The sequence below is a fragment of the Dipodomys ordii genome, unplaced genomic scaffold, assembly GCF_000151885.1.
Source record: "Dipodomys ordii isolate 6190 unplaced genomic scaffold, Dord_2.0 Scaffold199, whole genome shotgun sequence".
Classification (NCBI taxonomy): Eukaryota; Metazoa; Chordata; class Mammalia; order Rodentia; family Heteromyidae; genus Dipodomys; species Dipodomys ordii.
Window position 1 is genome coordinate 2,258,056 of NW_012267415.1, and position 23,741 is coordinate 2,281,796.

At 33.9% G+C, this 23,741-nt stretch overlaps 1 protein-coding gene across 5 annotated transcripts in view; it reads right to left on the reverse strand.

The window, feature by feature from the left end:
* The window catches only part of Robo2 (roundabout, axon guidance receptor, homolog 2 (Drosophila)), a 519,781-nt gene that overhangs the window by 95,069 nt on the left and 400,971 nt on the right, over positions 1–23,741 (reverse strand). For all 5 annotated transcript variants that reach the window (XM_013034888.1, XM_013034887.1, XM_013034886.1 and 2 more), the window contains 3 exons: positions 14,867–14,991; positions 10,413–10,584; positions 4,434–4,639 (listed from right to left, as the gene is read on the reverse strand). In XM_013034888.1, coding sequence (XP_012890342.1) covers positions 4,434–4,639; positions 10,413–10,584; positions 14,867–14,991 — 503 coding nt within the window. The remainder of the gene's footprint in view (positions 1–4,433; positions 4,640–10,412; positions 10,585–14,866; positions 14,992–23,741) is intronic.

The following is a 23,741-nucleotide window of genomic DNA, read 5'->3' on the forward strand; positions in this document are numbered from 1 at the left end:
TCATATGTATGTGCACAAAAATATTAAATTAAATTCAGATTTTTGTTATAATGCTCAGATTTAAAAATTATGTTTTTTCTTTTTCTTTTGTGTGTTGGTACTAGGGCTTGATCTCAGGGCCTCATGCATTTGCTTAACTCTTTTCTTACCACCTGACCCACATCTCAACTTCTGGCTTTTAGATGGTTAATTGGAGGTAATAGTCTCATGGGCTTTTCTGCTCAAGCTGGCTTTGAACCTTGATCCTCAGATCTCAGCCTCCTTAGAAACTAGGATTATAGGAATGTGGGACTAGTACTCAGCTTTAAAAAAAAAAACAACTAAATGTTGTTTTTAGAAATAAATTATATGTATCTTTTTCATTCTTGTTCTGTGATAACACTCAAGTATTAACAATTATAGGGCAAGGCTTAAATGTGTCAGAGTCAGATATAGACAGAAAAGGAATTATTCAGATTCCTATATGATTGAAGAACATCAGAAATGCAAAGCAATCATCTCAAATAAACTGAATTTCAATAGACAAAAATGTACCCAGGACTAAATAAGGAAATAATAAAAGGGTGCATTTTTTCAGACATGGAGAAAAATGCAGAATAGTTAATGCTATGAAATGAAAAAGTATATGTAGAACAGCAGTAAAAAGTAAATTATCATTAAAAAACAAACAAATGGCTATATGCCAATTGACCATGCTTGTAATTTTAGCTATTCAGGAGGCTGAGAACTGAAGGATCATGAATCAAACACAACCAAAACAAAATTATTTGAGACTCTATCTTCTATGGACTAGCAAAAAGTTTGGCTGGAGGTTTAACCCAACTGTTAGGTCACCAGTTATACATAAGTAAGCTGAATGACCCAAAGCCTTGACTTCAAGCCCTGACAAGTCAAAAAATCCCAATCACTTGTCAGCTTTGAACATACTTTTTGTTTCTATCTTTACCTATTTTCACTCTTCTTATCATTGCAATCATACCATGCAATCCTTCCTTTTCTATCAAAGAAACAAACAAAACAAACATGACTATGAAGTTAATTTAAACTAGATCTGAAAGGGACATAAAGGAAACCTAATATATAATTCTTTTTAAAGCACATTTAAAAATGTAATTTCAATCTGGGTGGCAGAGACTCATGCCTGTAATCCTAGTTACTAAGAGGTTGACATCTGAGTATGGTTTGAAGCCAGTTCAGTCAGAAAAGTCCCTAATACTCCTGTCTTTAATTAAACAGGAGAAAGTTGGAAGTGAAGCTATGGCTCACATGTTAGAGCAGCAGCCTTGAGCAAAACACTCAGGGATAGTGATAAAGATGGGTCTGGTTGTTAGTGAATTCTGGGAGTTTGTGGAATATTGTATCAGGTTTAAAATGAATGCATCCTGAAGAGTGAAGCTTTCAAAACTGCTTCTTGGATCAATAATTAGTACATGGTTATGACTGTCATCCCACCATTTTAATTAATTTTAAATGTCATTATGTATATTAACTTAAGTTTCAACTGCTCTGGTGTGTCCTTTTGCTAGGTTAAGATTGTCTTCCGTCATACAGAGGGATAATGGGAATCTCCATGGTGGAATGTCCTCTTTTCAAATGTGGCTGTGAGCACATGAGAGTCATTAGATATCTTTGCATTATAGAAGCCTCACTCACAACCTAAATATAATGAGCAGAGGTTGGTGTTTGATGGGATGTTCATTTGAATACGGACTGTGAAAGAGTAAAAAAAAATTAAATTTTATTATCGCTGTTGAACTAAAATGTAGCACTTGTTATTCCATACCAGTGCTAAAAGAGGAGTGTGTAGGTAATACTTCTTAACTGCATCTCCTTGTCACTGTGAGAAGAACCAGCCTGACATTAGCTGTGGTAGGTAGGTTTTAATGAGTGCTGGAATATTTTACTTCTCAAAAGATACAGATTTGGTTACCAATTAGCTGGACTATGAGAACACAATATTCATCATGCATTTTTTCTCTTGCATTAAATACTGAAAGAAAATATGAGATAAAAAGGCACATGACCTACCACAAACCTCTTGCAACAAGACTATAAATCCATTTTAAAGTCACTTATCTTGAAGCAAAAGAACACTCTGCTAACATTGGGAACTGACAAATGTAATTCCAAATAACTAGATAGCATTGCTGAATCTCACTGTCCTGTCACCACCATCATCATCACCATGTTCTTCTTCATTACTTTAAATAATGTCTCTTCTGGTCAGAAAAACAGATCAGGGTGCTTGGACACACTGTCCCCTCCTTCTCTCTTTGTGTACTTGACTGCAGAGCAGTTCTCAGATATAGGCATCTCAGAGAGGCTTCTCTGAAGCCTATCACAAAGCTCAACATTTGAGATGATCAGGAATCCACCTTTAATTATTGTTGCAAACACTGCAAGGGATCTCAATTACATAAGCATACCCTTTGACTGAGCAGTAGAATGAAAATGCACTAACCTCCATGGCCCAAAGTCAGTCATGGCTTAGAGAGAGAAAAGCTAAAGTGTTTGTACAAAGATAGTTAGCATAACTTTTTCTATAACTTCCACTTTTCTCAGAAAAACTTAGCCATTAATTTGCAATCAATAATAACACGGTCCATATTAATTTATTTTCTTAACTGAACTTGGTGGCAGTTTCCACTCAGAGTAATAATTGTTAATTATTTTTAAAATATAGATATTACTTAAATATATTTTTTCACAAAGAATCATCCTTCTCCATGGAGTACATATTTGTATGATAAGTCGATAAATAACTAGAAATATATTTAAATATATATTCTGGAAAAGGGGAATACTCCATGTTAGAAGATATGTATATCAACATATTTTTATCTTCTTCTCAGGCTTCTGAGTGAAATGCAGAAACATTGATTTGAATAAATCTTAGTTTCCAATGTCCACCTCACGGTCAGAATCTACTAACTGACTTACTGAAGTGTTTTTGAGCAGTTTTTCCTCATATATTATTGCATCAGCTATCTCAGTTCTGACACTGATCATCAATCTTGTGAATACTATATTTACTCTGTCCTTTAGTGTGGTGTTTGCTGCATAATATAGGTGGGGGTAGATTGAATATACCTGGATGCATAAGTAAAAGATATGGATAGAGAATAGGCAATTTACTTCCATATACAGCATCTATCTGGCTTTTACACCATGTGTAATCCTACACCTACTTAATAAAGTATAGATGGCAACTTTTGACTTGCTTCTTTCTGGGCCAATAGATTATCCAAGATTTTTTTTTTTTTGGGTCCAGTCATGGGGCCTGAACTCTGGGCCTGGGCGCTGTCCCTCAGCTCTTTAGCTCAAGGATAGGGCTCTAACACTTGAGTCACAGCACCACTTCCGGCTTTTTTCTTTTTGCTTATGTGGTGCTGAGGAATCGAACCCAGGGCCTCATGCATGCAAGGCAAGCACTCTACCACTGAGCTATCTTCCCAGCCCCATTATCCAAGATTTCTAGATATTTTATGAACTTTGAGGAAGTAAGCAGACCTATCAGAAGATCCACATTGTAAGGGACTAAAAACAGCCATTAGCTAAGAGCAGGTAGGAAGCTGAGGTGGTAAAAGTCTATGCTAACAATAATCATGTTGCTTCTAAGAAATTCAATTTTCCGTCACTATGCAGATGAAAACACAGCCCACATTCATATGTGCTCACAGCTTCCCCATGAGTCTCTAAAGACCTCAGTGATTCATGATCAAGCTTTTAACTTTCAGAAACTGCTGTAGAGTACCATGCATTGCTTTATGAACCTCCTTAACTTTGTTTGTACTGCTGGATCATAACAGAAACTAATACACTAGTCAGAAGCAGGCATTTTATTTTGGGGTAACACTGAGGCACATACAACTTATTTGAATTTCCCGGAATTATTCCTTATCAAATAAGTGTGAGTTAAAAGCTCATCAATGACTTATTTTCAGATAAGAGATGAAATAGAAAATCCATAGAAATGATCCTAAGATCTGAAATTTTCCTAGAACAAGCCAACCTTCTTTCTGTGAACTCAGTCTCACCCCTTTACAATTTCAATAAAATTCTTTGGCAAACAAATATATCGATATAGTTCTACAATTTTTTTTATCAGTGATAGTAAAGTCAGAATCAATTGTCACTTTCAAATAATTTTTAATATCCATTATTTTTATTACTTTTATGTGCTTCATATTTCTAGTTTCATTGATTTGTATACACGCAAGACAAGAGACAGAAGATTTGAAAAATTTTAAGTCTGTTAGGAGTTTCTGAGTAACATAAGGACAATGCCTTTTTTTTCTAATTTCAATTAATCACTTTTATAGTAAGAATATGAAATGTGTAGAAATTATGCTGAGATGTAATATTTTAAGTTCACCACACAGCTTTCCCTTATAGTAGTACTTATGTTAAGACAAAAGCCACGTATTACCTACCCGTAAATTCTTAATCTGCAGCGTTCCTTGCTCTTGGATGGATGCTCTTGGATCTCTACCCAGAAAAGTAAATCCTTCCTTTAACCAACTAATTACAGGAAGAGGATCACCAGTGGCTTTACATTTCAGTAAGGCTGTACCATCGACTCCTAGAGACTGGTTTACTGGGCCTTGAAGGATTATAGGTGGAGGTCTATCTGTCAGAACTAAAACATACACATATATTCAGGATACTTTAACTTCTATGTATAAAGTGGTATTGCAATATTGACAATAAAAGTAATATTCAATCTCCATAGCTATGTAGTATTATTTGTACCTTCCTTTGCATAATCAACAAAAATTATATATTGCCTAGCTATACATACACACATGTGTGTATTATAAATAGTATAGTACACACATTTAATATAAATATATACATATACTCAACTAAGACCATATTATTATTGTTTATAACTTACTTTGAATGAACTGTAATTGACACAATACTGGAATAAATTCTGATATTTTAGAAGAGCATTCTTTATCAGTATGCTTAATTATATTGAAATTAAAATGAAAATAGGAGTAGCCTAAAGCAGTCTTTTGTAAATGTTCATTTCATTACTCACATGCAGGTTTAAGAAAGCCCATGAAATATATATCTTTGCTTTTCTTATATACTTGACATATAAATATAAACATATATCAGCTGAAACATTTAACAATTTTTATTAGCAGATGTTAGTTGTAGGAAGAGGTTTTATTGTGACATATTCATATATATATGATGTATTTCCATCCAACAGACTCCTCTCTCCCTCTTCCTTGCCCTTTCCTTGCTTCATATTCAGCCTCTCCATTGGACTTTCCAGATCCTACTTTTATCTGCCCTTGAATAGACTTTCTTTTTACTCTATCTTTTTACCATACATTAATTGCAAAAAGGAGTTTCACCACGATAATTCATAAATAACTAAATTATAACTTACTCGTATATATTTGGACATTCCATCTTCAAATTACAGTCATTATTTACAATGATGTTATTTAATGGATATCCAAAGTAAGTTATTCAAGTAAATAATAATATATGACTCCAGTTGAATTGAAAAAAATCAGTTTTTCTGTGTATTTAATTCCTGGATTCATTTTGGTAAATGTTTCCATAATTTTATGCATGTCTATTTCAGTGTGCTTTTATATGACTTTCGGTGGCTCTATACTCTGTGGTTTCAGAAATATTTGAAAGTGATTTTAAAAGCACATCTTAACCCTTAATGGTTGATCGAAATGTGGAGATAAATGGAGGTATGGTTCTGCTTAGAACTCCTGAGAAGAAAGGGACATTGAAGTTGGTTCTCTCTCCCTCCTCTTTCTCTCTCTCTCTCTCTCTCTCTCTCTCTCACATACACACACACACACACACACACACACACACACACACATGAAATTTTTTCTTAGCAACTGTGATGAGAAATACTTTCTTTTCGCAAAAAAGACCATCTTGCATTACTATGTACATACTCTTTTTTTTATTTTCTACATTTTTATGCATCAACTTTTTTAATGGGGGGGGGGTTCCGGTTGTGGAGCCTGAACTCTGGGCCTGGGCGCTGTCCCTCAGCTCTTCAGCTCAAGGCTAGCACTCTACCACTTGAGCCCCAGCACTGCTTCCGGCTTTTTTCTTTTTGCTTATGTGGTGCTAAGGAATCGAACCCAGGGCCTCATGCATGCAAGGCAAGCGCTCTACCACTGCGCCACCTTCCCAGCCCCTGTACCAACTTTTATAAATACCAGTTTATATGGCTTTTTCCTAGTCTTCTTATGTCATCTTTATTGCATTATTTCATAGATTTGGTTAAGAAGTCATTAAAATTATCAGACATTTAAGACTTTCCATGAGAAAACCAACCAATTACAATTTAATTTAGAGGGCACAATGTAAGTCTTCTGCACATCAAGAAACTGTGGATCCTAGTCAAACTATATAAAATCCTAGAAGCACAGTCAATTTCTTGTTACTCAAAAGCCCATATTAAATGTTATTTCATTATTTTACTTCAAAAGTAAAATTTGAATCTTAGAAGAATGCTGGAGTATAAGATTACAATAATTTTGGCATGCATGACAATAATGGAACCAATATAAATTCAATCTGACATTTTTACCTATCCTCATTTCCTTATTAGTCTAAATAAAAGGCCAAGTAGAATATATTATTAAGAAATTGTCAATTTGGGGAGAAAATAGCTCTTCATTACCAAAGTAAAATTTATCCAATTTAAGTATTGCTACTTCATTTCAAATTAAATACCTACATAGAATTCCAGTAACTTTTTATCATTTGCATTTATTGTCATATGTCTGAAGTCATTAGATGAATCTAAGTCTTTTTCTCTTCTTTTTTTTTCCTATCTAAATGAGTAGCTCATGGTCTTTTGAATGACATTGATCAATAAGGTAATTGAAAATCTCCTGGCCAGAAGGAATTTTCAGTTTCAAGGATGTTATGGGTGAAAGATGACCAGAGGTTTCCATGACATTAAGGCCAAAGGTTAAATGAACATTTAGGGTTTTCAGTGATCTGTGAACAACACCAGGTCTTCTTTAACTATGCATTATAAATCCTCAATAAACCTTTCATATGAGTATACTGTGACATTTATTGTTAACAAAAGATATAGATACAGATCGTGTTCTGTTTGCTTCATCAATAGAATTTTCATTACAGTTTTACATACTCTGAGGAAAAGGTGCAGCAGACAAAAAAAAAAAAGAACAGTGTTAAGGAACTGAAGAAAATACATTCTAAAGGTGTAGTTTGAGATATGTGCATTGAAATGTCACTAGCATAAATATCATTAAACATAGCTCCTTTAATTTCCATGATCATTTTCACCTTATGTAAAAGTTTCAAGTAAAAATAATCCTAGAAAATGAGTGTTAGGGCAAAAAAATCTAACAACAAAAACATTACTGTAAGCAGAATAGCATTTGTTTCTCAGATTATTACACATATCTTCATTCTACAATTGATTTTCAATTATCTCGAAATTGCCTTAGAGTATAAGGAATGTATGTCCAAAATGAAGATTATATGGCTGACATACTGCTACATCATTAATTAAAAAATCAAAACTATAAGTAAATGCTGAAGTCATAACCCAATTTGTCAATTTACTAGTTAAAAATTATCATATAATTTGGTATGCACATGATGCCCACAGGTTTATTTTTACTGTTGAAATTCATACTATAACCTCCATTCAATGTTTCTGAGAAAGCATGTTTACTTTTCAATTATTTACTTAGGCAAAAATCAACGTAGAAATATACTAGTTACTATTCAAGTTATTGTAACAAAATGTTGAGGGCTATTTTAGTCCTCAGAAATCTTTTTTTTTGGGGGGGGGTCCAGTCGTGGGCCCTGAACTCTGGGCCTGGGCATGTCCCTCAGCTCTTCAGCTCAAGGCTAGCTCTCTACCACTTGAGCCACAGCGCCACTTCCAGCTTTTTTCTTATGTGGTGCTGAGGAATCGAATCCAGGGACTCATGCATGCAAGGCAAGTGCTTTACCACTGAGCCACCTTCCCAGCCCATCCTCAGAAATCTTAAACTTGGTCAGTTCTTTTAACTGTGTCCAGGAAAGGAATGCCAGAATAACTAACTCCAAGATGTTATCAAATGTCATAACGTTAAAAAGACAACAACTTTCCTCTTGCGAGGGGTGGGGGGACGTGGGGGGTGGGGGGTGGGGGGAGAAGGCAGGAGGGGGGTGCCAGCCAAGCCTATAATCCTAACTTCTCAGAGCACAGGGACAACTCCCAGGCCCAGAGTTTAAGCCCCATGACCCAAAAAAACAAACAAACAAAAAAAAACAAACTTTCCTCTTGATCTAATCAGGCATGATTGTGACTATCCACCAGTCTCATGAAACTTTTGAATGACATGGAGATTTTTAATCTAATTCACCTATTTTGTTGTCTACATTATCTTATACATAATTTTTTGTTAATAATTAATATATTTAAATAATATAATTAAACTATATTATCCATTATGTTATCCAATACATTATGAATTTATAAGAAAGAGTGTAAGCGTACGGGGTGCATGGATAAGAAATAGTAATTGAGGGGCTGGGAAGGTGGCTCAGTGGTAGAGTGCTTGCCTTGCATGCATGAGGCCCTGGGTTCGATTCCTCAGTACCATATAAGCAGAAAAAAAAAAAGCCGGAAGTGGTGCTATGGCTCAAGTGGTAGCGTGCTAGCCTTGAGCTGAAGAGCTGAGGGACAGCACCCAGGCCCAGAGTGCAGGCCCCAGGACCGGACCCAAAAAAAAAAAAAAAAGAAATAGTAATTGAGAAAATGAATATGATAAAGTATGTTATGTGAAAGTAGGGAAATATCACATTGTACAATTATTATGCACTAATGTAAAAACACATTTATGGTCTGGTTTCATGAAAGTTCTAAAAGAATTTAGATTATAGCCTACATCTTAAACATCTTGAAACATTTTATAGTAATGTGTAATAAAACTTAGTCCTTGGACCAAATAACTTACTGTCCAAGTATACATATCTAGACATTTTTGCTCAGATAAAGTATGAGAATCTTAATACGGTTATTCATTATAATTTATTCTGTTAAAGCAATACAAAGGAATAAATAAACACAAATCTTGCCCAAGAAGAGGGAAATTTCTCATTATTGTTACAACCAGTTGTATCTGCAGCCAGTGTTTGTTTCTCTATTTGTATTCCTCACCCATTGCTGAATCAGGCCATGTTGTGTGCAGAAACTTGAAAATGCTGCTTTGCTATTCATTTTAAATACCCTCTTAACCTACATGAAAACTTGAATTGTATGAAAGATATTGAAATTTTACCAGTAAAGAAGGGAACCATAGAGAATATAAATCAGTGCTTTTGTATCTCAGAAGACATCATGAAGGGGGAAATAATAAAAACTCACAAGTAAGAAAAACAAAATGAAGAATTTTCATTTAACACATCCAGTAAGAGGGAATAAATCCATGTTCAGAGATTCATAAGATATATAAATCCCTCTAGTTATCAACTGTACAAAAAACACTGCTAGAAAAAATTATCCTTTTCAGATTTTACTAAATATGTATCTCTGTTATGATTTAAAGTACATATGCACAAGTAAAGAAGTGATCATTTAACTACTCATCAGTACTTACAAAGCTACTTAATGTAACTTAGTAAATGTATAATTACAGAATTAGGCATGTCACAATGTGATTAGCTAACCACAAATTCATCTATTTTACTAATAATGTTAAAGATGATAGTGCTTTCTCCTCAGGTAAAATAAAAGTATTGGTATTTGCAAGAAGCAGTCATATTATAGCTTGAAATTTAATAAAACTGGATAGATTGCACTTATAATCACAGCAAGTACCATGTCAGCTTCTTTAAAATAATATCCTATGATATATTGAAAATAAAAATTTCAACCCATTGTAACAATGAGATGTACAAGACACTATGTTGAAAATGAATTTTACAACTTTGGGTGGGGAAGGAGAAATTGGGAAGGTAGGGAGGGGAGGGATAATAGGGGAAAAACAAAGGAGGGGGTAACAATTCTCAATAGGAAATATACTCATTACCTTACTCATGTAACTGTAACCCCTTTGTACAGTATCTTTACAATAAAAATATTTTTAAAAAGCATCAAAAATGACAAAAAAGAAAATGAAAATTTCTTTTTAACGCTCTTTTTAAAAAACATATTGGTAAATTTTTAATGGTATTGGTAAATATTGGAAAGATAAGTATTGGTATTCCAATATTTAAATCAGAGGCAGTGAGAAATTACTAAAAGTTTTACTTTACCTAGAGTCAAATACAAATGAAAAACGTGAATTTAAATGATTAAACAAATTAAAACTTCCACATGTGTATATCTTGAAATTAAAAAAAAATCTTTTTTCATGAGACAATCAGAAATGAAAGTATCTCACCATCAGTAACCTCCAGTTGAGCTTTTGCTAAAATGCTCCCAGCCACAGTTAGGGCCTGGCAGATGTAGTACCCCGCGTCCGAGCGCTGGATGTTGGTAATGGTGAGATCTCCAGTTGGCGACACCGAACATCTACTATTGGGCTGCTGGGGCTGGTTTGGAAAAAGTAGGTTCTGTGGAGACCAACACAACTTCGTCAAGATTCTTTTCCCACGTGGAAGGAAAATCACGATAACAACAGTCATTAAAATTACAGGAGTATGGTTGGAAAAATAAAACATACAGATTTAAAAATATATAGTAATTAAATGATTGTAGGTTACATAGTGGGCTGGACTGGGAAAATGTTTCCAGATTGTAGTTTGGACTTTACCAGGTCAGCATAATTAGCTTAAGGAAGGATCCTCTGTGTTTTTTGTTTTTATTTTTATTTTTTTGTTTTTATTTTTAATCCTGAATCTTTTTTAATTTTAATTTTTTGATTACTTTAAAATACTCATAGATTTTCTTTGAGTGCTCCGTAAATTTCCAAACCTTTATCCAGTATATATTGATCAAATCAGGGTGATTAATCTTTATCTCAGCCATTTAGTCCCTGACTTTCTTCTACTTAATATCATTGAAACATTATTTTCAATCTGTAAAACAAGTAGGATAATCTTCACGTAACTTGACTCCTAAGACACTGAGGCTCTAATCTACAGAGTAACTGTATATGTGATTAATAATCTGTACACTAATAAAAAATAAAATATAATTGCTGCTTGATTATGTTTAATACTATTGGGACAACTGAATGTACCCTAAAGTCATTAAAAAAACACACCTCTCAGACTGACACAGACAAATCTTCTGTTATAAGGTTGAACAAATCACAGCAGCTTCCAAAAGAGCTATGACCAGTCCATGCAAGGTTAAGCCAGTCTTTGAAAACCAAAATATGGTATGGAAGTGCTCTGAATGTGTGTATGTTACCTCCAAGAACATAATAGTATTATTTTATTTTCAAAATAAAATTTAATATTTTATACATCTCATTAAAGCCCACCATAGATCTTCTACAGCCTGATCACAAAATTTAAAGTTCTTCTGTAACAGCAGTAACATTTATTTGAAAGACCTATGTTGCTTTGCTGTTGTTCAATTAAGCAAAGCACTTGGGTATCATAAATCATATTGAGATATGTGTCCAAGTTGGATTATAAATAAGGACATATCAATTTTTATGTTGTATTTACTTACAAAAAAGAACATGATAACCCTCTGGGATCGGTTTCTCGATATAGTAATTAATTTTCCAGGTTTGTAATTAAACAGTTTCAATAAGTTACAATCAGAAGGTAATAACATTCAATTAAAGGCACAAGACACATTTTCACCTTAAAATGTTTTTTACCCTTGAAGTAATACCAATGGAAGAGGATAAAATAGGGTATTAGCACTTTTCAATTACACTAAATGACTTTAATCCTGCAAATGATGTCTTACTTTAATTAGAAGCTCTTCTCTTTATTGCGACATGATGGATGTCCACTTTATTAGATTCAAGTGTGACACTATAAGCCCACTTTACATAAACATTACCATGTTATTAAACTCCTTCTAAAAGGAGAATTGTTTGTTGCTAACACATCAAGAATGTAATTCAAAATGCTATCACCTTCCACTCAAATTTGTATTCCTCAATATGGCTAGAAATTTTCATAAATATGAAAGATAATTTGATAACGAAATAAACCTCCTGTGTAATCCAAATATATTGCAGAAATAAACCATCTAAAAGAGAAGAGGCTACATTTCAAAGCCCCTTAAAAGTGATACTATTTCTCCAACTGTGCACTTTCCCGCAATTAGCCATTAGAAAACCAATTTACATAGCACTAATCCATCAGATGGTCTAATTCCCTCTGGATGTCTTCCTCCATAGTGGAATATCAGTCCACCTTCTAAATGATTCGTTGACATGGAGAATGACATTTGATTGAGCTTAACAGATCATTTTTATTCCTTGCTTGCATGACACAGGCAAAAGAAGATGAGTTATAAGCAAAAGTCAGGAGCTCTTCAGAGTTGTTCTTGTATTGAAATGCCAGGATACCCTATTAGTACTAATTGGCATTATCAGCACATATTGAAGAAGATGGACCATTAAGCCCAACATCAACCTTTTCTACTGATGGATAGTCACATTTGTCCATAAAAATTGGGTACTAGGGACAGTGAGACTAATTTATTTTCCTTAATATCCCAATTCATGATTTCAAAGTTTACAACTGGCTTAAGCATTTCTTTTTGCTTTAAATTTCCCTCTGTCTATTCTGTCTGTATCTCTATCTCTTTCTCTGATAGGTGGGAGGTGATTAGAAAAAATAAGACTAGATCTAATATTATAAGCATATCAACACACCTATCCAGAAATTTTGTGTACCCCCTAGAATTAATTAATGAAATTACCTTGAACTTTGACAAACAGAAGAAATAAGAATGCTTAAATTGTTTTGGTAATTATCTTTTCTGAAACATTAAAATTTGTGTTAAACACTGTATATTTATTGGATGAGAGGGTGATACACATTTTATCAAGCATAAAGCTTTTTGTTAGGGGATATATTTTCATATGAAATTGTTTTCTTATATCCATAATAAAGAAGACATTACAAGGGATATGACTCAAAACATAAATCTGAAATTAAATTCTCAGGAGTCAAATTTCTTTATGTCATTATATTTACTGATAGTAAATAATGACATTTTGTATGACTTTTGTAATGCATAATAAAGTTTCACATATATACTAACTTATTCATATCATATTCATATCTTAGGAAAATAAAATATTTATACTTATTAGAGGTGGGGATTGTCTAGTCCTTGGGTCATATAAAGGCTATTAAAATCATTTGCTACACACCAGATAAGTATGTTTGCTTCTCAAATGGTTCTTGTCAGCTGCCTAAAGCCTGTCTGTCTATATTGATTTTTGTTAAATGACCCACGAGTGATTTCTAAGTTAAATAATCCTCCAAAATATCGACATTCAAAGGGAAAAATGACTTTGAATTTCCCACTTTTTAGAATGTGAGTATGTGCATTTAACTATTTCATATTTCTTTATATTCACGTTAATGTTTGGGAGAATTTCATCTAAAAGAAAAATTTAAGAGTCAAGGAACTAAGAATAGAAATCTAAAAGTACTGAATGATAGAAAGAATGTAACTTTTACAGTTGACCACAAACAATTTGGATGTAAGTTGGGGCCTTCATTTGAACATATCTTCCCCTCCCTGACTATATATTTCACAATGTGAATCAAAAGTAAGGAAGGTCATTTGTCCAGCCCAACTGAGTCACGGAAATGGCTAGCTTTGTCAAAGTACTGAAACAGCATGTTTGAAGAGAAATTCTAAAAAGTACTGTAGTCAGATAGACATATACAAATTTTGGACAAGTTCTCTTAATATACCTTAACATTTGCTTCTCCTGGAAAACTTTTCAAGATTCTTGAGCCTTTTAGTATTAATACCTAATTTTTCCCTAAGTATTAGTAACTGGTTTTTCTCTAAGTAATCCATTCAGAACTTGGATTAAAAACCATGGTGAGAAAGAGTAAAGTCTCCCTTTGAGAACTGTATGCTCTTTGGGATGGGCCTAAGATTCTAGAATCAGTATGCACAAAGTTCCCTCAGGAAATACACAGTTTAATTTTAGGCAAGGTCTCAATTTTTATTAAGTTTAGGCTGGAAATTTCACTCACTGCCTGTTAGCCTAGAGGCTAATCACTTGCTCAAATCTGGATCAAGTTCTATGTGACAAGATTATTATCCAATCTGAGTTTTGGGGTAGATTATGAGAGAGCATCTGGTCAAAAAGAACATAACAAAAACAAGCCAGGTATTGGTTTGTTATAGTATGTAATACATTATTTATCAAAATGAGACAATGAAAATATTTCTTCTATTTTAAAATGGAAACAAAGTGACTTACAAAGTGACTTTACAAAGTCACTTACTTATACTGTGTAAAACAACAGACAAAAATTATGTTTTACTCCAAGTAATAGTATACATATTTTTTGACCAGTTCTCTTGAGTCAGAGACCATTCTAAGTATTTTATAGATACTAACTTATTTAATCATTCCATCTAACTCAGTACAAGAACAAAAAATTCTTTGCCTTCAAAAACAGCAAATACCTATGAATATTTTCACTGGACTTTTAAATATAACTTTGTTATACTGTTTCATTTCTATTACTATTATGCAGAATGTTTAAAAACTAACTGTGGCACACAAAGGAGGCTGTAAATATCTGATTTCTAAAAAATAGCATGTATCTTTGCTAGAAATAAAATAAATTCAATATTTATAGCAACAGAAGCAAGGCAAGTTATGAGGGTCACCAGAGACTGGGGAAGTTCAGATATGTCAGAAAAGCAGTCAAGCCTCACACTCACCTGGCTGCCTTCTTTCTGCCAAAAAACAGCTGGCTGTGGGTTTCCTTTAGTTTCACAGGGAAATGTCACTGTTCGACCTTGAGCAACAATCTGATCTCTTGGCCTAACCACAAACTGTGGAGGAGCTATAATTTAAAAAGAAAGATAATATGTAAATATCAACCACTGACAACAAAAAGAGAAGTCCACAAGTCCACTAGTAGGTGGATTGTTTGGTGTCAGAGAGTGACTGTAATTTTTACTTACTTTTATCTATATTTTAAAACACAAAAAGAAAGGAGCAAGAACCCTCTATTATGTGTGAGGAAAGAAGTAAAATGATTAACAGGCACACTTTAAGCATTGAATATTATAAGCCTGTGCTGTATATAGTTACATAGGAAAATAGCTTTCTTAAAACTCTAACATTTTTAAGGAAAAAAATAATGTCCTGATTTGCTTCTGCTTCTTTTTTTAACAGAAAAAGCCAGAAAACAATCACAAAATCCAATATTTCCTTCTCTAAAATTAATCTATTTGCAAATATAAATTTTTTCTTACAATATGTACAAAACATTGTTTCACGTACAAGAATAATAGAAGGCAACAACTATGATCCCTACTTTTAAAATGAGAATATTATAGAATTGAAGAGGTGAAGAGTTAAAGATCCTAAAGATTGGGCTTGGAAGGTGGCTCAGTGGTAGAGTGGTTGTCTTGCATGCATGAGGCAGTGGGTTCGATTCCTCAGCACCACATAAGCAAAAAAGAAAAAAACTGGAAGTGGCGCTGTGGCTTAAGTGGTAGAACACTAGCTTTGAGCTGAAGAGCTGAGGGACAGCGCCCAGGCCCAGAGTTCAGGCCCCAGGACCGTACCAAACAATAAAAAACAAACAAACAAACAAACAAAAAATACCCTAAAGATTAATTTCGAAGTATTTATAATGTGTAAATTCAATATAAAGGTAATTATCAATATAAATAAATGTATTAAAATAATTCAGTTAACTTGGTTAACTTTGTTTAGCTAAGTAAGTAAAAACTAGGGGAAAATAATTACTATTTTTCCCTCCTAGATATTCAAGATAAAGATGAAAACCTCTGCGAGTCATCAAGAAGTTCACATATAATAAAAAGTAACTCAAGCCGGGCACTGGTGGCTCACGCCTGTAATCCTAGCTACTCAGGAGGCTGAGATCTGAGGATCGCAGTTCAAAGCCAGCCCTGGCAGGAGAGACCGTGAGACTCCTATCTCCAATAAACCACCAGAAAACCGGAAGTGGCGCTGTAGCTCAAGTGGTAGAGCGCTCGCCTTGAGCTGAAGAGCTGAGGGACAGCGCCCAGGCCCAGAGTTCAAGCCCCGACAAAAAAGAAAAAAAAAAGTAACACAATATGATGACAAGGATAACAAGAGAATCAAGACTATACCAACAATTACCTGTCATATGGTAAGTGCAATATCAGAGGTATACTCAGACCACTCAAGTTACAGACCATATGCTAAGTATGAGAAGACTTAGGGGAGAATGAGCCCCTTGTGTTGTAGGAGCAGTGAAAGGATTGTGTAGAAATTGGACATTAAGGGAGCTCTTGGGAAAAATCAACATTTGATCGATAAGAGGAACTGGATCACATCCCAGGTTGGGTGTCCACTGAGTAACATCAAAGGACCAAGAACGTATCTAGCAAGACAATGTGTAGGCTGAAGCCAATGAAGGATCTACATTATACAAACATTAGGGCAACAAAGAAGGGCTAATAAGTCATTCTAAGGATTTTATTCTGACCTTTTCTATGCTGAGGAATGATAGATGCAAAGCAAACATTTTGAAAGTCTTAACCCTCTAATGAATATTGCATAGATGGGGTTAGCTGTGTTTAGTCAGTAAAGTCAGAAGTTGCTTTTGAAAAATAGGAAAATAGAGTTGGTGAAGATAATGAGATCAAGACATGAGGAAATCTAGTGAAAAGAAAAAGACAAAAGAGAAGAGAGAAGAAAAAGGAAGAAGCAAAAGCAAGAAATGAAAAGAAAAAAAAAGATGTAAAAATCCTGCAAAGCTTCAGATTTACAACGGAGCCAAATTATAGAGATGAGAAAATGAACATTAGGAGAGAGTGTTACTGCAGTTTTTCATAAGGACATCTTCATTTCAAACTCACTTCCATTTTAGGGAAAACATTATGTTTCTCACATAACTTTCCCAATCATCTGTTTCTAATTTTAATACTTGTTTATCCTAGAAAATGAAGGCTAAGGAAACAGCTCAAAACCAACTTTAATTTGTAGAACCTATTGTACATGGAAACAATCCCAAAATTTGAACTCTGAAGAAGTAACAACATGCAATATCCAGTAAAGGCCTTCACCTGGAATTTCTTTAGTCTTATACAGTATATTCCTATAGATCCTAAAATGGAGTAAATGCATAGTAACCCCAATTATTATTTTTCCTAACAAAAATACCCTCGATAAAAATGAATCACTAAAACTCACATTGAGGGGCTGGGGAGGTGGCTCAGTGGTAGAGTGCTTGTCTTGCATGCATGAGGCCCTGGGTTTGATTCCTCAGCACCACATAAGCAAAAAGAAAAAAGCCGGAAGTGGCGCTGTGGCTCAAGTGGTAGAGCGCTAGCCTTTAGCTGAAGAGCTGAGGGAAGGCACCTAGGCCCAGAGTTCAGGCCCCACAACCGGACCCAAAGGGAAAAAAAAAAAAAGAAAAAAAAAAGAATAAAATTCACATTGATTTTTTTGTTTTTTTTTTTTTTTTGGTTAGTCGTGGGGCTTGAACTCTGGGCCTGGGCAGTGTCCCTCAGCTCTTCAGCTCAAGGCGAGCACTCCATCACTTGAGCTACAGGGGAACTTCCTACATTGATATTTTTTGTGTGTTGTATTATATTGCCTTTTAATTCAATATATCTAACATGTATCTCAGGGACACAAACAGTAAATCCACTAAATGAATTTTTTTCCATCACTGTAGATAATAGAAAACTCATTCTAACAGTGTACAGAATCTAGACCTATAAATCTGTCTAAACAGAGTATGGGTTTTTGTTTCTCTGCCTTTTTTAGGAGATTCTATGATTCTTATAACCTTTTATGTATTACTACACAATTGTACTAGATGAGTAGATACATTAATTTTGTCCTCTATTTCCTAATAGAAACGATAGCTTAAACAATATTATATAAACATTTTAGGAAAAAAATCTTAAAATCTATCAGGAGACAAGAATCTGGTATGCAAATTGATATAGAGACTGTTAATTTATGCTAAAAGGAGGAGTTGATTTTTTTATTCAAAGCTACTAAAATCTGTTCAAGGATTTTTTTTCAAGAAGGGTATAATCAAATTTTTGTTTCAGAGAAATGCTCTGGAAGCAACAGGGATGAAAATGGACAAGGTTTAAAGCAAAGGGCTGTAAAACCTGAGCAAAATTGAGCTGTGAACTGTGATGTATAGCAAGAAAGAATTTCATTAGAAATCTTAAATAATAAAGATATATCACAAAATAATATTGATATACTAAAAAAAAGTCCAGGAAATTGTAATTTCTTGGATGTTTATGCAGTCTTACATTTTTAATGGCCAGTCACAAAAATGCATCAGCATTCATGATATTCATTTTTAAAAGTTCCTTTTTTTGAGATGAAACTAAGTGAAATGAACCCCAATGATAAGGACACAGTGGTTTTTTTCTTTCTTGTTATTGTTTCTAATGTATTTATAAGGTACCACCTGATTCTTTTGTTGCTCTGTATGTCCCTCCTCCATGGTATAACCCATGTTTTCACTGTATTTGATGTTGGTATAATTTGGGGAGTGGAAAGGAATAAACAAATTGTTTAAATAGAGATAGAGGTTGGCCCATTGCATCAATGAGATATACAAGATGCTATGTCAAAAAAAAGAACTTTACAATTTAGGAGGTGGGGGGGGTGTAATTGTGGCGATGGGAGGGAAGGGATGGTAGGAGAAAAACGAGGTGGCAACAATGCTTGATGAGAAATGTACTCATTACCTTGTTCATGTGATTGTAACCCCTCTGCACAGTATTTTCACTATAAAAAACTTATTTTCAAAAAGTACCTTTCTTTGTGATAGTTACTTACATTGTGCCTTTATTCTAAATAAGTATAATTACTCTATACTTCTACTTCATATTCTTATTACCAGAACTTAAGCCTGTTGTATCTCAGTGTAACTGAAATTATCTTCACATTTTTAAAATTGAAAGACAGAAAATGGGGCTGGGAGGGACTAACATTGTTGAAGCACTTGATGAAGCAAAATATACAAAGAACACCCAAATCTCCAAAAAAGTCTGTTATAAGGTTAACTGAATTCAGTCCCACAAAACAAATTGCAACAATCATTTTTGCTTTAGTAGACAATCATTCCCTGGACAAGATCTATATTGCAATCTTCTGCAAAGGAAGATCAGTTGGAGGAATGTATTTGGAGGATTTTAAAATAAAAAATAGCACCAATATTTCTTCTGATAGCACTCTATAGTTTTCAATATTTCTGTCAGGCAACAGTGAAAACTGTTTGAGCAGACAGCTTTTGGCTTATGGTTTCAATGGGAGAGAGCAGAGAGATGTGGTATTTTATCAACACAGCACAAAGGCACACAGAGAGCTATGCATACAACTGATTTCCTATGATGTCTTTTGTTAAATACATACATACATACACACACACACACACATAAAACACAAGTAGGTTCTTAAGATAACAATTCAAAACACACGTTTAAACCCAATGTGAACTAAAGAGATCGAATTATACATTCCAGATGAATATTCTAGTTATAGAAGTAGCATTTCCTCTATATATACTTGTAAAAGAGAAAACTGTAAAGTACCTCTTTATCTCCTCTCTAAAACCTGAAAACACTAGATAAAAGTTCTTCTCACTCATAGGTAATAACCTACTTGCTTAATCTGTCAAGTGTTTATACCTTATTGCTTCAGCTGTAAGAAGAAATGAGATAAAACAAACAGGGAGGCACAATTTGGTGTTTAATCAACACTTACAAGTTAAAATACAATATCTCTGTAAGAAAGGTACACTGCATGATTTCCAGAGAAGTAGACCCGAATATAAAAAGGTCAATTAAGAATAGAGGTCTAGGATAGTTCTCTTGAAACTGTGTTTTGAGAATATAAATACAACACACAGCAAATTAGATTTGATTTCTGCTAAATTATGCTTTGATACTGCATTCAACCCAAGCTGGCTTCAATCAAAGTCACGCTACAGCTCTGTTATGCTAATGGCTGCTGGGGAACATGAGTGGGTGATATGGAAATCAGATGGCTGAACAAGAGGAGGAAGCAGAGGCCATGAGAGAGGTGGGCTTTGACAGAGGGGAGGAGGGAACTTAAAGGTTAATCACATCATGTTCAAGTTGTTTCTACAGCAAAATATGACTTTCCGTGGCAGGCATTAACATGGAATAGTCATGCGACAGTTAGATACATTAGTATGTGATACGAGTGTCTCCAGGCACACTCAGCTGTTGTGTTTCTTGGAGTATAATTTCATGCCTGGCTGAATAAACTTTAGATTCTGTAATGAACATTTGAACTTGCTGACAAACTGAAGTAGAACACATTATTATTTTTTTGCTACTTAATATATTTTTTGTTAAATGCTACTTTATTCTGAAGGAATATTTGAAAAGTGATCTCATCCATCTTTTTCTCAGGCTTAAGTTTGGTTTAATCACAGAATGACAAAAATTAACATTGGTTGAGTGCTTACTAAGTGTCAAGAACTATGTTCAATTTTAATAAAACATAAATAAGTGCCTAGGGAGGCATTTTTTGAAAAATTGAGTGTCTTATGTTTTAAGTTATGATGATAAATATGAAGATACATGAACTGAATCTTATGAAGGATACACAGGCTTCTTGTATAAGAGGTTAGACTAGAATGTAGGGTTGTCTTTTGTTTTGTTTCCAATTGGATTTCTTAAACACATAGTGCTGCTAATTCAATTTTGTTCCTTCCCATCAGAATCTGATTAACTGAGGATGTGTCATGTCTAGTGTAAAGAGAAGAATAAGAGACTAAGGCAATAATTGACATTAGTATTAATATATTGAAAAAATCAAAACATGTTTAAAGTATCACAAAAGTCTGGAATCTTATTCTTTCTATATAACCTATAAGTACAATCAGTTTTGTTTTCCAGTTTCCATTTCCCTCAAATTCTCAAGGCAAGTGCTCTATCATGTGACCCATGCCGCCAGTGCCTTTTTTTTGTTGTTAAATTTTGAGGTAGGGTCTAGCATTATGGCAGGTTAATCCAGGCTTCAGTCCTCCTCCGGTGCTTCCCTGTGTTCCTGGATGTGGTTGCCATTATGCAACCACTATGTAGCTGAGAAAACAGATTCCTACCACAGGACTCAGCCATACAGTGACATGGAGTCTTGTAAATTTGTTTGGCAGAGCTGACCTTGAATTATCATCTCCAAATCTCTACCTCCCAGGAAGCTAGGATTACATGTTTGAGCCACTGGACCTACAAATACAACTTTTATTTAATTCATTTTTGATTTTAAAAACCTATAATTCTTTTCATTACCTATCAATAAAAACATACAATGCATATCACTACAATAATAGAGAAAGATTCTCTTTCATATAGGCATTTTGGCTTCCATGAGAACCAAAGATTTTATCATTCTGACTGCTTCATGTCCCCCAACTTGTTTCTGAATTTCAGCAGAGTGCTCGTCCATCAATATAAATATATATATATATATATACACATATGTATATATATGTATATATATATATATATTTCCCCCCCCAGAAGATCAGATTGTTCATAACAAGAACCACCAATAAGGTATAATCACTTGACAGATTAAGCAATTAGGTTATTACCTATGAGTGACAAGAACTTTTATCTAGTGTTTTCAGGTCTTAGAGAAGAGATAAATAGGTACTTTACAGTTTTCTCTCTTACAAGTATTTATAGAGGAAATGCTACTTCTATAACTAGAATATTCATCTGGAATGTATAATTCAATCTCTTTAGTTCACATTGGGTTTAAACGTGTGTTTTGAATTGTCATCTTTAGAACCTACTTGTGTTTTTTCTACCTGTCTTCCTGATTTAAAATACTGAGGAAAAGTGAAATTTTGTTTTCTTTAGGAGACTGTTATTTTCTAAGGGAAATACTACTAAATTACAAAAGAATGCATAATTTCTGAAGGCACTATCCATATTACCCCTAAGGAAATTATTTCCTTTGGGACAACAAAAAGGAGAATCATTTTAAGAATGGCAAAAAAACAAAATTTCTTCAAAATCCTGAAATCACAAATTGAGAAAAAAACAGGCTCCTGATACATAAGAATCAGAGGTTTGTTTAAGGGGATTTAGAAGGAAAGACTATAGCTTAAAAATGGTGAGACAAGACATCCATTTGCAGTCACTTAACCTGTCAATGTGCCAGAACTGTCATGTCAGCACCCCAGCTAAACCACAAAGGCTGATCACATCCCATTATCTCATTTTTTAGAGAAAGATTGCGTAAAGATGCCAATCAGTAAAAAGTGAAAGGGAAAAAAAAATTCGTGCAACCAAGGAACAAATGTACTGACGGTAAAGGGCTGCTTAGTTAACGGAATTTTAATATGCAACTGCAATGTTTCTTAATAACATTAATTACACGCTTAGTAAGGCACCACCCTAACTCATTAGTGCCTTCTTTTTGTTGTGTTTTATCTCCTACCAGCAGAATGGGTAATATTCAATTGGCCTGTTACCATTTATGTTGGTTAATCTTTTTATAGCACTATTTAAAACTGCTTGCATAAACATTTTCTAGCCAAGTATTACCTATGTATGCATGTGTGTTTCCATCAATGGCACCAGAATTTGGCATGCCCCTACCATGTATATGTGTAATGCTAGGCCTAGAAATATAAGTAGGATAAATACTCTAATGTATTTATAAATACGTTTATAAATACAGCAATGTATTTACTTAAAAAGAACTAAAATTCTTATAGAATAGAAGAAAGCAGCATTGCTAATAAATGTGGAAGCAATTCTTTCCCACAGAGATTTTTAAAAAGCATTTTTACTCAAATATCAATTTGCTAGATTAAATATTTTAATAAACATAATTATGTACCTATTTCTTGAGTGACTTTCAGTGTTTTTATATAGATAGTAATTCTAAAGTCACATTAATGCATTTTAGCTAGAATGCATATTGTAAAATATTTCAAGTATATATCTCATATTTTCTGTTTAAAATGGCTATAATACAAAAAAGTAGAGCATGACATCTTTAAAATTGTGGCTCAATGTTTTTGTGTTTTATTCTGCTCCAGCTAATAAAATCTCAACATGCTCAAACTATCATAAAACTTTGTACCATTTATAATACTATAGCACTTTCACTTTAACACTACATGAAAATGTTATACTTATTTTACTACTGTTTGGAGAGGCTGTAAAATAATGAGTATTTAAAATGTTTGATAGATATTGGAAGGGAGGCTTGTTGCTCCAATTCAATCAGTACATAAAAAGAAGGAAGGAAGGAAGGAAGGAAGGAAGGAAGGAATTACTTTCTACGTGAAGCAGGCAATATGAAGAAAGAGGGAGTTTCATATGTGAATGAGAAGTCACAATTTAACAAACTTAAAGGTCAACCAAATGCATATTTACAAACAACAACAACAACAAAAACAATGCATTTAAAAAAATAATTGAAAACCATTCCAATTAAGGCTACTGAATAATCCTACTACCTCTTCTTTGAACATTCACATTTTAATCTCTATATTTAACTACATAATTAATAATCTGTTACATATCAAAACAGGGTCAAGCTAAAACAAGGCAGCAGGTTAAATAATAA